This window comes from Dendropsophus ebraccatus, chromosome 5, assembly GCF_027789765.1.
Source record: "Dendropsophus ebraccatus isolate aDenEbr1 chromosome 5, aDenEbr1.pat, whole genome shotgun sequence".
NCBI lineage: Eukaryota > Metazoa > Chordata > Amphibia > Anura > Hylidae > Dendropsophus > Dendropsophus ebraccatus.
The window spans coordinates 143,375,087-143,389,560 of NC_091458.1; the positions used below are offsets into that span (position 1 = coordinate 143,375,087).

General features: G+C 40.3%; 1 protein-coding gene across 1 annotated transcript in view; it reads right to left on the reverse strand.

Annotated features, from left to right (window-relative positions):
- Nucleotides 1–14,474, reverse strand: part of LOC138793876 (choline/ethanolaminephosphotransferase 1) — a 67,175-nt gene that overhangs the window by 21,117 nt on the left and 31,584 nt on the right. The window contains exons 4-5 of the mRNA XM_069972597.1: nucleotides 13,882–14,023; nucleotides 6,130–6,214 (exon numbers count right to left, since the gene is read on the reverse strand). Of these exons, the coding sequence (XP_069828698.1) occupies nucleotides 6,130–6,214; nucleotides 13,882–14,023 (227 nt within the window). The remainder of the gene's footprint in view (nucleotides 1–6,129; nucleotides 6,215–13,881; nucleotides 14,024–14,474) is intronic.

Below are 14,474 nucleotides of genomic sequence, written 5' to 3' on the forward strand. Positions count from 1 at the left end.
GCGCATATACGACTTTTTGATCGCTTTTTATTAACATTTTTCTGGATTTGATGCGACCAAAAATGCACAATTTTGCACTTTGGGATTTTTTGGCGCTTACGCAGTTTACCGTGCGCGATCAGGAATGTGATTAATTAATAGTTCGGGCGACTACGCACGCGGCGATACCAAACATGTTTGTTTATTTATTTACTTTTATTAATAACCTGGGAAAAGGGGGGTGATTCAGACTTTTATTAGGGGAGGGGGCTATTTATTAATAACAACACTTTTTTTTTACTTTTATACTTATACTAGAAGTCCGCTTCTAGTATAAGTGCACTGATCTCTCATTGAGATCTCTGCAGCATAGATATGCTCCAGAGATCCATGAGATAGGCACTTGTTTACTTCCGGCTGCTGCAGCCAGAAGTAAACGAGTGCCGAGACGGGGACGGCGCCATCTTGGACCGGTCCCCGGCCGGCTTCAGTAACAGAGATCGCTCCTCCGGGACAACGTCCCAGAGGAGCGATCTCCCCACAAGACACCAGGGATGACGCTGCAAACGGTAATCGGATGCAGCTGTAAACTTTGACAGCTGCATCAGATTACTGTATTAGTGGGCATGGCAATCAGACTGTGCCCGCTAATATCTGCGGTCCCGGGCTACAAGCGGCACCCGAGACCGCCGCGGTGCCCCGCTCTGAACGTCCTTAACGACCGCAGGGCGTAAATATATGCCCGTGGTCGTTAAGGGGTTAAAATTACATGTGTCTAAAATAAAAGATGTCATTTAGCCGTCTGGCCTCCACTTAGTGCAATGACTGCTGTTGGTACATTACTATAGTTTGGGGTTACCAATTGGCCTTTGGGTGTGGCTTAATTGAAAAGTCCATTGAGTTTAATAGTAAAAACGGAGCAAGAACAGTGAAAAAAACAAAACAAAAAAAAAAAAACTTAAAAAAGTCAGCTGTTTGCAAAAGACGTCCAAAAATAATTGTCATGATCATTATTTTGACGTCCGCGGTGATAACGACCGCTTAGAAAACACTGTGTGCATTGGACGTCAGTCTTGACTTTAATGCATTGCAATCAGTTAAATCGTAGCAAAAACTGATGCTCTTTTAAAATTGCAAAAGCGGCTGCCTTTATCTATTTTTGATGTTCTGTAAACATAGCCTAATTTAGTAATTTTATGATTAATATACTTCCCACAGATCATGCAAATCATTTTTTTTTTTTATGACAAAAGCGTGTGATCTAGATGTTGCTGTTATATACACACACTCACTATCTATGGAACCCCCGTTAAGGTCCCCAATACTTTATGGTGAGCAGAGATAAGCAGATTGTACTGTAAATTTGCTCATCAGCCAGCTGCCTTTGAAGTCTGTGCCACTCTGCCGCAGGTGCCTGGAAAAGCTGGATCTAGTCCTGGGAGAAGTTTCCCAGGACTGGATCCAGCTTTTCCAGGCACTCTGGGAGAAGCAGCCGGCTGATAAGCAGATTGCTGGGCTAAAGAATCTCTGTTTGCACTATAAATTTGCTCATCTCTGCTCATGTTGACCAGCGGCTTCGGCAGTCAGTGTAAGGGGCTCTCCCGACCATCAACCAACAGATTATGTTGGTATAAATAGGGGTCAGGAGTTCCTGTAAATCACTGCTAGTAACTGGAACATCCCCACAGCATTTTTCTTTTTAAAAAGTAAATGTCATTAAAAATAACTTCTGACATGTCATCATACATGACAAATATTACTGATCACAATGAAATCACTGTGATTAGGAGATATAACCAAGAAGACAGTTCGCACTCCCCTATCTCTGTAATGGCTTATTCCGACGACATAAGTAAGGCTACGTGTCAGAATCAGCAGACAGCCGGGGAGTGGATTGCACTGCTGCAGCACTTTCTCCCAGACTACCCCTCCTGATCACAGCAAAGCTCAGCAGTGAGACCTGTTGTGATTAATAATGCCTGATGACATGTCTAAAAAAATTTTTTATGACAGGTACTCTTTAAATTTTGCAGTTTCCCCATTGCATCATACAAAAAAAATATTTAAATATCTTTTCTTGGGACACATACCCTAAAAGAGTAGAGTTTTTTTAGGATGCAGTTTTGATTCATAATGCCCAATGAATACATATTTCAAAAATTTGCCAGTGCCAGGAGGAGGACGTATGATTCAGGAACATAAGTCAATAAGCTGAGATATTTACAATGTTTTATATATACTATACATGTCACAACTACTCAAACATACTGTATATATAACTCCGTTATTTTTACCAGTTGAAGCATACCTGTAGGTTTCAGAATACCCTGCCTTGTGTGCAAATGAGGAATAGCACTATTTCTGGACAATGTACATCTTGTTTATGGCATTTTTCTTTTCTCCGATTCCTGCTCTGTAGGTTCCATCTATAATTACCAGATGTTCCTGTGCTTGTGATACTGGAAATTTACTCTTAAAGACGGAGCTAACTTTCGTTTTTGCATGTTTGCGTTTTCCTGTTTGTGTTTTAAAGACCATAGTGCTTACATTTTTTCACCTACAGACCCACATGAGCCCTTATTTTTTGCAAAATTGTACTTTGCAATAACACACTTAATCTTTCCATAAAATATGCTGCGCAAAAAAAAAAAAAAAAAAGGAAGAAATGGATTTGTGAAAATTCAAGTGAGTGTGTGTTCAGTGTTTCCGCTGTTCGTCTTATGGTAAAACGGACATGTTTATCTGATGGCTTTAAAAAAAAAAAAAAAAACTTAACAAAAAAAATATATATTTTTTTTGGTATATAGGGCTGTGTGGGGTGCCTATCTGTGCTTTCTATAGGTAGTTTGCTTGCGCATGTGTGACTTTTTGATCACTTTTTATTCCATTTTTTCTGGATTTGATGTGACAAAAAAAAAAAAAAAAACAGCAATTTTTGAGGTTTTTTGCCTTACGCCATTTACAGCTCAAGATCAGGAATTTAATAGTTCGGGTGATTCCGTATACAGCGATACGAATTATATTGATTTATTTATTTATATCTATAAAAAGGGGGAAAGGGATTTAAACTTACTAGGGGAGGGGATTTTTTAAAATTAAATTATACTATAGCTATACTGATCTCTCAGAGATAAATTCAGTATATATAAACTGCATTGTTCAATGATATCAATGACCCATTACTCTGGGCTGCTGCAGACAAGAGCAATGGAGCACTGAGCAGAAATCAGCATCATTACAGCGTACAGCCCCAGCCCGGCAGCAAGCACGGATCACCCCTCCGCAATCACTTGGGAGGGGGTAGGTGTATCTTACCCACTGTACCACCACCAATGGGCTTTACATAGCATTTAAATGCAGCTGCCAGTTTTGACAACTGCATTTAAATGGCTAATTAACAGGTGCAGCTATAATTATGTTAATAGCCACGGGCCCCCCCTGAACACCCATAGCAGCACCATGACAAATATAAGTCATCTGTCGTTGAGGGGTTAAATTTGGAAACTTAGGACTCATTCACACATTTAGTGGTTTTTCAGGACTGTATAAATAATGTCCACAATAGTGGTCCGTAATCAATTTTGTCTGTAACGCATCCATAAAACGTACTGCTAATCCGCAAAAAATGGGAAGGATAGTTACGCATCTTTCGTTGGTAAAAACAAACAAAAACACTAATTCACTTAGATTGTGGGTGAATCCTTAAAACTACACACTGGGAAGATGAGAGAAGTTTCCCAGCACCTGGGGAGGAGCAGCACGGAGCGGAGAGGACTTTAAAGTGACTCTGTACCCACAATCTTTCCCCCCAAACCACTTGTACCTTCAGATAGCTGCTTTTAATCCAAGATCTGTCCTGGGGTCCGTTCGGCAGGGGATGCAGTTATTGTCATTAAAACAACTTTTAATCCGGCAGCGCTGTGTCTAACGGCTGGGGCTTACATTTGTATATGCATTAGGCTGGCACACCCTCTCTGTCCTTCCTCCCCACCCTCCTCAATATTAGTAATGATCTAGGAGCATTTACTGCTGTTTAAGCTTTGCAGAGGTGTATTAATGATCCAGCCCATATGTCGGGCTGCCACAGGTGGGGAATAGGAAGCAATCTGCCTGGAGTATTCCTAATGATGAGGAGGGTGGGGAGGAAGGACAGAGAGGTTGTGCCAGCCTAATGCACATACAAATGTAAGCCCCGGTCGTCAGACACAGTGCCGGATTAAAAGTTGTTTTTATGATAATAACTGCATCCCCTGCCGAACGGACCCTAGGACAGATTGTGGATTAAAAGCAGCTATCTGACAGTACAAGTGGTTTGGGGGGGGGGGCGGGGGTCAGATTGTGGGTACGGAGTCGCTTTAAAGCCTGCAGCCTAATAAGCATAATGCAGATAGGAACGAAGCGCTTAGCTCTGAAATGTAAAATCCTGGTACTATATAAATCAGTTGCAGGTACATTCAATCAATGCCTAGGGCAGTGATGGCTAACCTTGACACTCCAGCTGTTGCAAAACTACAACTCCCATCATGCCTGGGCAGCCAAAGCCATATCTTTGGTTGTTCAGGCATGATGGAAATTGTAGTTTTGCAACAGCTGGAGTGTCAAGGTTAGCCATCACTGGCCTAGGGCAATAGTGAATCTAAATATGTCCCTGTTCAACGTACTACTGCTTCCAGGTATATATGCTGCCACAAGGAGGGAGAAGCTTTATTGTAAACATATTAAAAGCCTATGGCCTCATTCACACGTCCGCAAAATTTGTCTGCAATTGTGGATCCATAATTACGGACAAATTTAGGACCAAAATGTTTCTATGAGCCTATTCACGGATTCTCCAATATGTTGGCCATGGTCCGTTCCACAAAAAAATATGACAGGTCCTAGTGCAAACAAGCAATTGCGAAACTGGTCAATGTCTAATGACTAGGTCTGTGAAGAGTGGACCACTATGGATGTATGAATATAGCCCTATTCTTAATGAATAAAGACTAGCAAATAAAATCCACTTAATTTCTTCAGGATTATATGGACTTTAGTTTTAGTTTAGAAAAACCCAATAATTCAACTTCTTACTGGCAGGCAGCTTGCTGCAATTTTTTTCCAGTCAAAAAGAAACTTAAAAGCATGAGCAAAAGAACATGGGCCATGGAGGACGACATGCCTATTTTCTTAAACGTCTCTAACTCACATGATTGGCCCTGGTGAATGTTTGGAGAAAAGAGGGCGTAGAGTGTACAGTCAGGACAACCACAAATGTGTACAAGAGCTTGAGCGGCCCATACCACCAGGAAGGCCTTGAATTTTGAGGTATGCCAGCAGCAGACAGAGGGATGCACAATGCTTAAACATATAGACCCCAGATGGAAAAGAGGACAAATGTGGAGAAGAGCCAGTGCAGTCATGGATAAAAGCCTGAAAATGGTAAAAGCATTCAAAATAGTGTTCTTGTTATTGTATATTTTGGCAGAACATGTGCAGAGAAACTAAGTATTGGAAAAGTGATTAAATAATCAAGGTCTCCATTATCTTAAAACATGGAGAACACTTCCCAGTCTCTCTCCTCTCATGTGATCTGTGTTTAGTATGGCAGAAAGATTTGCTTTACAGCCCCCGTTTGTAATCATGCCAGACCACAGATAGGAGAAGGAGATGGCTCTGACAGAGCCATTAACGTTTATAATTATGTCCTCCTAGCATTGTGGCTGCCAGAGAGCATGATAGCCAGGAAGAGGAAGCAGGGAGGATCCCGCTAAAGGTCCCATTTTATTTTTTTTATAACATTTTTTTTTCTTTACTCAATGGGAAGGGAAGGGGAGGAGGGAGGTACAGAGGAGTAAACATACATAAAGAATATTTGATATAAAGTGTATGGTATAATGGAATTTTGTGAAAATAAAAAATTTTATATATTTTTTTTCCACACACATCTATCCATCCATCTATCTATTGCGCAGATGCTTCAAATAGCTGTTTGGCAGGGATGCCAGAAGTAAAACATTGACAATCTTCTATCGATGGTAGACAGTCAATTCTAAAAATACTAGATAACCCCTTTTACCTTTAGAGTATGTATACAAGTATGCTTGGTAAAAGTGACATGTTTTTGTTTTTTTTAGATTAAAAGCAATTTTACAAGTAATTACATCAAATTACCATTGACTGCCACAAATCTGGTCCACCGATCACAGCCAATAAGTGCATGACAATTATGAAGATCTGCACTTCAGTCACATCAATTCTGATTACATATGCAAGAAGACAAAACAAATCATTATAACATTGTTAATACCAGACACCTTAATCTCTGATAAGTCATTTAAACTTGGAAGTATTCATTCAAATTTATATAAACTTAAATACCAAAAAATACTAGTGTCATGGTGAAAAGTTTTGAGAATCACACAAATTTTGGTTTTCACCAAAATTGCCACCTTAATTATTAGTGTGGCAATTTGTAATAACTATAGATTGGTATCAAGGCGGTGTTCACACGTACAGTTACAGTACTTTTGCAATACTGCGTCATTTCAGAGACAACGTAGCTGTACCACAACAGAGTTACAAAGCAGCTGTCTTGTGAACAGAGCCTAAGAGAACATTTACACAGATTTGTGAAGCCAGAGCCAAGAGCAGACTATAAACAGGGAACAGGTCAAAGGAAAGAGAGTTCTCATCTTTTCAAATCCTGTCTTTGGCTTCAACAATCTCTGTGTGTAAACACACCATAAGAGTGATCAGATGATTGTAAAGTCATTCCTTCCCAGTAAATCACAGTAAAATAGCGCTATTTTGACAAACAATATTCTTCAATTGTGCAATTCACAGAAAAATAGCATCAAAATTGCAGCACAAAACATAATTAAAGTGTCACTGTCGTGAATTTTTTTTTGTTGCAGAAATCAATAGTCCAGGCGATTTTAAGAAACTTTGTAATTGGGTTTATTATCCGAAAAATGCATTTTTATCATGAAAAAGCAGTTTGAAGCTCTCCCCCCTGTCTTCATTGTTCTCCTATGGAGAGAGCTAAAGAAAAGACCAAAACAGGACAACAAAGAGTTAATCTACAAATCCCTCACGGGATATCTCCTGTGACAGTCACCAGTGACCTGTCTGAGCTCGGATTACAGCTGTCACCCAGCTCCGTGCCTGTAATCCTCTGTTATCTGCTTTCTGGTGCCGGCTAACTCCCTCCTTCCTCCTCCCCCCTCCCCTCTCCCTAGAGCAGACAGGGTACGACTCCGGCAACAAGTCACAATTTTCAGATTTTTCAGAGTGGATGAAAAAGAGGAAGGAGGGGGGGACCTGGGAAAAGGCTTTTTACATGCAGATAATGGCAGATTTGGCTAATAAACCCAATTACAAAGTTTCTTAAAATCGCCTGGACTATTGATTTCTGCAAAAAAAAAAAAACAAAAAACAACAGTGACTCTAACGCTTAAAAAAAAAAGAGTGAACATTGCCTTACTGCATTGACTTTGTTGCAGTAATCATTTAATTGCCGTCCAGTACTGCATTAAAGCAATGAAACTCCATTTTTTTTTATTTTTTTTTTTAAACCAAATTTTTATTGCCACAGGTTGACAGAAGAAAGTACAGAATGAACAGTACTACAATGGATATCAAGAGTCCATACACCCATGTTATGATTCAGACTGTCCATTATGTAGAACGCAGGTTTGCCATGTCTGTGTGCCTTTTTTCTTTTTTTTTTTTTTTTTTTTTTTAAATTCTCCATTTTATTCTTTTTCCAATTTATATAACAAAAAAAAAATATACAGCAACATATTGCACTCACAGGTGCACTGACACATAATCATCAACTTCTTCGTCCATTTCTGACAGTCTTATTGCCAAGATCAGATAAAATCTCAGGTGAATAACCAATAACAATCATAACCTAACGTAACAAAACACACAAAAGCCAAGGAGATCTAATGAAACTCCATTTAATTGAAAAACACTTGTCATATTCGGACTGAGGCATCAATAGCAATCATATTTGTAATTCACAATTTGAAAAAATGTTTTCTGTGTCAAATTCATGGCCACTAGGTGTCAATATTTTGAGCCCCACTGCCTGCTGTCAATGAATGCTCGACAATAATTATAGCAATTTAGAGGTGATTAGGAAGTGAGGGAAGGAGATTTAAAGCTGTCACAGGGCAGGGAGAGAACAACGGACATCACAGAGTCAGATAGAGGAGGCACACCAATCCTATGTACTTTGAGTATATGATGGCGACATCCATAATTTGATTTCTATTAAACTCTATAGCACTCCATTCTTACAGCCAATTAAAATTCTGCTGCATGAATATTGTGCTATAAAAGTTAACTACTTACCCCTGACACCATGCTTACCGGGTCCACGCAAACGAACAGCCAATCACTATGCCCTCCCACCGAAGCCAGTGACTGGCTGAGCGGGCCGTCACTAAGCAGGAACAGGAGAGAAGCGTGCCGGGGAATGTTGACAGGCAAGCATAGTGTCAGGAAACTTTTACAAGTCTATGGCACAATACACATTCTTGAGAATGGAGTGTTATAGACTTTAAGGGTGCTAACACACACGACCGATGCGCAGCAGATTTGATGATGCTGTGTTCAGTTATTTTCATCAAATCTGCTGCGTATCGCAGCCGAAAATTCACTGCGATACAGTGTGTATGTTAGCACCCTAGTAGTAATCAGCATTGCAGCAGATTTCACTGTGAAACACACAGCATGGAATTGGTACGTGTAAATCCACCCTGAAATCAGTGTATGTTTATTAGAGATGAGCGAACCTGACGAGGTTCGGGTTCATATGATAGTCGGCGTCTGATTCCCGCTGTCTGCAGCCTCCGTGAAGAGGGTGAATACAGCCGAAGGACCGCCTGGAAAACTGGGATACAGCCATAGGCTGTATACCAGTTTTCCAGGCGGTCCTCCGGCTGTATCCACCCTCTTCACGGAGCCTGCAGACAGCGGGAATCAGACGCCGAGAGTTTAGGTTCATACGAACCCGAACCTCGGCAGGTTCGCTCATCCCTAATGTTTATATTGAAAAATTGCTTTTTGAATGTTTAACAGATTTTGCAGCAAACTGCCCCCAAATTCGAGTAGAAATTATTTTACCACAATTCATGCAATTCGGGCTAAAATAGTACAATTTGTGATGAGAAATTACTTTATTAAATTACTTTATTTGCCATTAAAAAAAAAATAAGAAAAAAAAAACCACACACCCCCCTTTCCGGCCAAAAAAAAGTTACGCTGTTACACAGCAGTTGGCTGCAATTCTGGCTGAAATAGCACCATGTCACTATTTTAGCGAGAAGTAAAGTAAAAAATTGAATTATTTTGATAAGAATTGCGCAATTCATTGTTTTTTGATTTACCACCATTTAAAAGGTAAAATTTGCTGTTTCGCAAAAATTGCACAGTTCAGGGTCAACTACATAATTTTTACAGCAATTTTGAAAAATTCATGGCAAAACCACACTTAAAGGGGTACTCCGGGCTCGGGGGCTTTTTTGCCTATGGCCGGGGAGGAAGTGGATGAGGGCAATGACTTGCCCTTACCTCCCCGGTTCCAGCGCCGTGTCTCGGATCGGGCTGCGCTGCCCGGCGGCTTCTTGGTCTCTGCAGGGGCTTGAGACGTGACGTGGGATCCCGCCTCTGCCACTGACTGCCTGAGCAGACTTGAAACGTCACGTCTCAAGCCCGCGTCAGTGACCAGGAAGCGGTATACATGATTGGTTCAGGAGTTTACGTAATGTTCAGTTGATGGCTCTGTCTCTGATGTCTGTTGCTCTCACGCTGCACTGTGGTTGACAGCATGCGAGCAGAGCTTTGAATCTCCCTCACTCCATGGTTACCCCTAAACCTGCATTCATAGACCACAAGAAGTGGAGCTCATAATAGTGACACCCACTAGCCAATGTTATAAATTTGAAATTGACACAGAAAACTTTAAAGTGAACTACAAATATACTAGATATTAAGACTTCTGTCAGAATACACAAAAGGGGAGATTTATCAAACTGGTGCAAAGTAAAATGGTCTTAGTTGCCCCTAGCAACCAATCAGATTCCACTTTTCATTCCAGAGAGTCTTTGAAAAATGAAAGGTGGAATCTGACTGGTTGCTAGGGGCAACTAAGACCATTCTACTTTACACCAGTATGATAAATCTCCAAAGTGTTTTTTCAAGACAGGTACTCAAACAAGAACAAGGCGGCTGATATCTCACTGTCATACTTAGTGAATTATAACAGCAGATTGGTTTCTTTAAAGCTGCTTTGTAAACAGGAGATGTGTGGCTGATAGCAAAGGAAAACTGACAGCAGGGATTTCCAGTTACCAGATCAGAAGTGGTGCATACTTTTCCTCTGAGCAGCTTGTGATCCAGCATCCCGCTCTGTATCTCTTGTCATCTGGTCGCTGCTGCATCTTTAGCCATCAGCCGGAACAAAAGCAGCACAAAAGGTAAGTATGCACTGCTTGCGATCTGGAAACTTACAGCATAATTATATGCATTTCAATGCTGTCAGTTTCCATGGCTGCACAAATGGTATAAGGATAGTTTGTGCAGCCTGGCCACTCAAAGTGTTATGCCCTGTAAAGGCATTGTAAATGAGCACCGATCTCGCCAACTAGCTCTCATTTGCTTCCTTGCGCGGCCCCACATCGGGTTGTGTACAAGGCCCCTTAGCAGTAAAGTAAATTGTTGGTTGTAAGATTGCCACTAAAACAAAGGTTTATTGCATCATCATGAACTTCAAGTAGAGAAGCCTAATTATTGTGAAAGCGGCACCCAAGAAAGCCCAAAAAGTGCAAGAAAAGTCGCCATTTGACCACAATAGGTTGTATTGTGTCCTTTTCTGATCTGTATTGTGTTACTCACTATATTGTCTTGCACATTTTCTGTATGTACTATTGTACCTGGTCTCAATCATTGATTTATCTTCTGCCCGCTCAGTGGGGTGCACACTTTGTATTGTTGGGTGTTTCAAGGATTTTAAGATATAAAGTTTTGGGAGGGACATGGCCTGCATAGTGGGGTCTACAGCCCTGTACTCTGACCCAGGATGTCTCCCTCACCTTCCAAATCATAGCAGATTCACTTCAGGCTGGGGCTTACATCAGAGGACAGGTCTGTGGAGGTAATCTCTCCATAGCTGTAACTCCTCTCTCCCCGGACAGAGAATGCTGCATGTATGTGCCCACATCTCCCTGCTCATTCCTTCATGCTCCCTGCAGTCTCTGTCCGCCTTTGTCTTTCCCATCCTCTCCATTAATGTACAGTAACTTATAGTATCACATATTCTGCTGTTTCTGAATGTTTGTTTCATTTGTTTTACATGTTATTCTGAATAATAATTCATTATTTTTGGGATGTGGAACCAATTGTCAGCATTTCTATGATTTCTTATGGGAAAATTTGCTCTGGTTTAAGAGTGGATTTGGATTACAAGCACGGTCCCGGAACGAATTATGCTCGTAATCCAAGGCACCACTGTATGTATATAATCTCTATCTTAGAGTATCTATCTCTATCTCTACTGGCCTTGGATTGTCGAAAAACAATTAAAGAAAACAAAAATGTATTTCTATTGTGCCAAACTAGTAAAACTAAAACAAAATAAAAGCCACTCTATACAAGTTTGGAATCGCTGTTATTGTACTCACCCCAAGAATAAAAGTAACGTCGTTCTCACTTGTAATGCAAATCATGTATTATTAAAGACAGTATTGCAAGAACTGCAATACTGTCCTAATCACTTGAATGGGACAACACTGCAGTTTCTTGCACCACCAGTTTAATTTTATTAAGCATAAAAAATAAGATTAATACTGAGAATTGCAATCTTGAAAAAGATTTTATTTTTTGCCTGTATTACCTAGCCCTAGTATGTTGCCATATGCCGAAATGCACTGTTCACATAGTGCAGTTTTCCCTATCAATTCCAACACTTTGTTTTCTATTCCATGACATGCAAGAGTTGTAACTTTTCTCAGATGCATGACATGAGATGCATTACATCCATGTGCCTTGATGATGCAACATATGTGCAGTGTTCAGACAAGTGATGAATAGGAGAAATTGTCCCCAGGAGCATTCCTATTAATTTTATTTTTTTGTAAGGGGGGTGGGGGTGGTGGTTTCGGGTGCAGGCCTAGGGTATGCCAATTTGACACAGGGCTACAATGCTGGTTTGGGGGTAATATCAGATGTGTTATACCCATCTCACTATTAAAGCGTAACTATCATTCCTTGCTGGCAGCAGTATACGTGTCAAAATCCTGCTGCTAGCATGTCCATTCGGGTGCGTGCCAAGGACAGAATTCATCCGGCAGCACCACTGACTGTACTGGACTCAATGCAAACAATGGCGCTGCCAGATGAATTACGTCCTCTGCGCGCACCCAAACAGACATGCTGGTGGCAAGATGTTAACAGGGTATCCTGCTGCCAATGACTGACAGTTACACGTTAAATGAATTGACAGAAAATTTATAAACCAACAAGTCTCAGAAATGGAAGGACATTTCGAGAAGCTGTAAAATGGTTTGTGATCAGGGGACACCAAGCAATTTCATGATATGACATTTTTTCTCTTTGGTGTTGACAGATGCACTTTAAGTGGATGCTTGGAACAAGCCTACCTCCAACCACTGTAATACACCAATCACCAATAGCTGGGGCTGCTGAACTTGGATAAAGCTCTAACATTGTCTGGAAAACACGGATACAGCCAATGACTATATCCATGTTTTCCATATAGCCTTATGGCTTTATCCAACTTCAGCAGCCACCGCTAATCAAATGCCGAAAGTTCGGGTTCAGATTGACTCGAGCATGCTCGAAGTTCGCTCATCTCTACTCCCTAGCGATTGCCATCCAGGCAGCTTCATTATTAAGGCCCTATTACACACAAGTTACGGTTGCAAAAGGGCATCCATCACCCTTCAGAGCGCAATGACAGGACAGAGAGCAGTGACTAGTCACATCCCAGATGACTAGTTCATGGCTCTTCTCCCCCCTGTATCACGCACGGTTTTAAAAATAATTTTACCCCATGAAGCCTACGGAGCCCGGAACCCCTGACAACAGCTACGAGGTCTGCACAGCTGTTCTGGAAGCACAATCAACACAAATGTAATAGGTTCCCTTTAATGGTGTGTTTACACAGAGATTTATCTGATAGATTTTTAAAGCCAAAGCCAGGAATGGATTTGAAAAGAGGAGAAATCTCAGTCTTTCCTTTATGACCTGTTCTCTGTTTATAGGCTGCTCCTGGATTTGGCTTCAAAGATCTGTCAGATAAATCTCTCTGTGTAAAGACACACATCATGAAATCTGCGACATCAAATGCTGTACGTGTGAACGCACCCTAAAAGATGTTTTCTGGGCACTTTACCATTTTACATTGATAACATCCACAAAATATGTTCAGAATCATAGGAGTTCAATCTAGCCATGGGCTTATTTATACTACTGTGTAATTGCTGACAGGTCCCCCTTAGGCTTCCCTTAGACACAACTATTGTTCAGCATTTTTGAGGGCCAACAAAAAACACCAAAAAAATAGCAGGTTTTTTTTTTTTTTTTTGCATTTTCAGATTTTTTTCTTTTAATTTAAAAGTTAAATTGGGTAAAACAGCAATATACATATACACATAACCGAGCTTAAAAGGCTGTAATGTGCCGTTCCTCAGTTATTCTTACTAGGAATATAGTGACCAGTTGCGGTCATGCCCCTTTACCTCTGACTGGACAGTGTTAGATAAAATAGGAGCATGCCCACAGTTGGTTATTGAGTCATACATTTCTCATTACAGTTCTTCTCTAAATAAAAGTCTCTATTATTTAATAAACATTTAACAATTTAAAGATACTTAATGATCTTAGGTAACTTACATTCCAAACCGCAGCATTCCAGATACATATGTCTGCCAATGAGCACAGTAGAACATAAACATGCCTGCAAAGCAGCAGAAGAACATCCAGTCTGGATGAGTACCAAGTTGTACTGCAATACATGTTCCCAAAACCACGAACACTGAAAAAAATAAAAAAAACATTCAGACTTTTTTGTTTTAGCAACAAACATTCATGTATTAAAAGTTTTGAGACATCCACTAATAAAAAGGGTTTCTATGAGATTACTGTAAAATTTGTAACAAAGGAAAATAAAGTCCTTCAAAAACGACAAAGTAGTGACTATAAAGTGACTAAAAATGGGCCATCAAAAATATATTTACGTTTTATTCTATGAAGAAAAAAAAAAGAAAAAGACAAGGTAGAACATCCATAAACACCATATTTTCTGAGCACTACATACTACTAAAATCAGGAGTTAGTTATACAGAAATTAGAAAAAAAAAGTGTAAAGGCCCACACACCACCAAGTTACAGACCCAAACAAATCAGGAACCTAATGCTGCGTTTACACAGATCGATTATCGTGCAAATTTGCATGATAACGATCGAATTCGAACGATAATCAGACA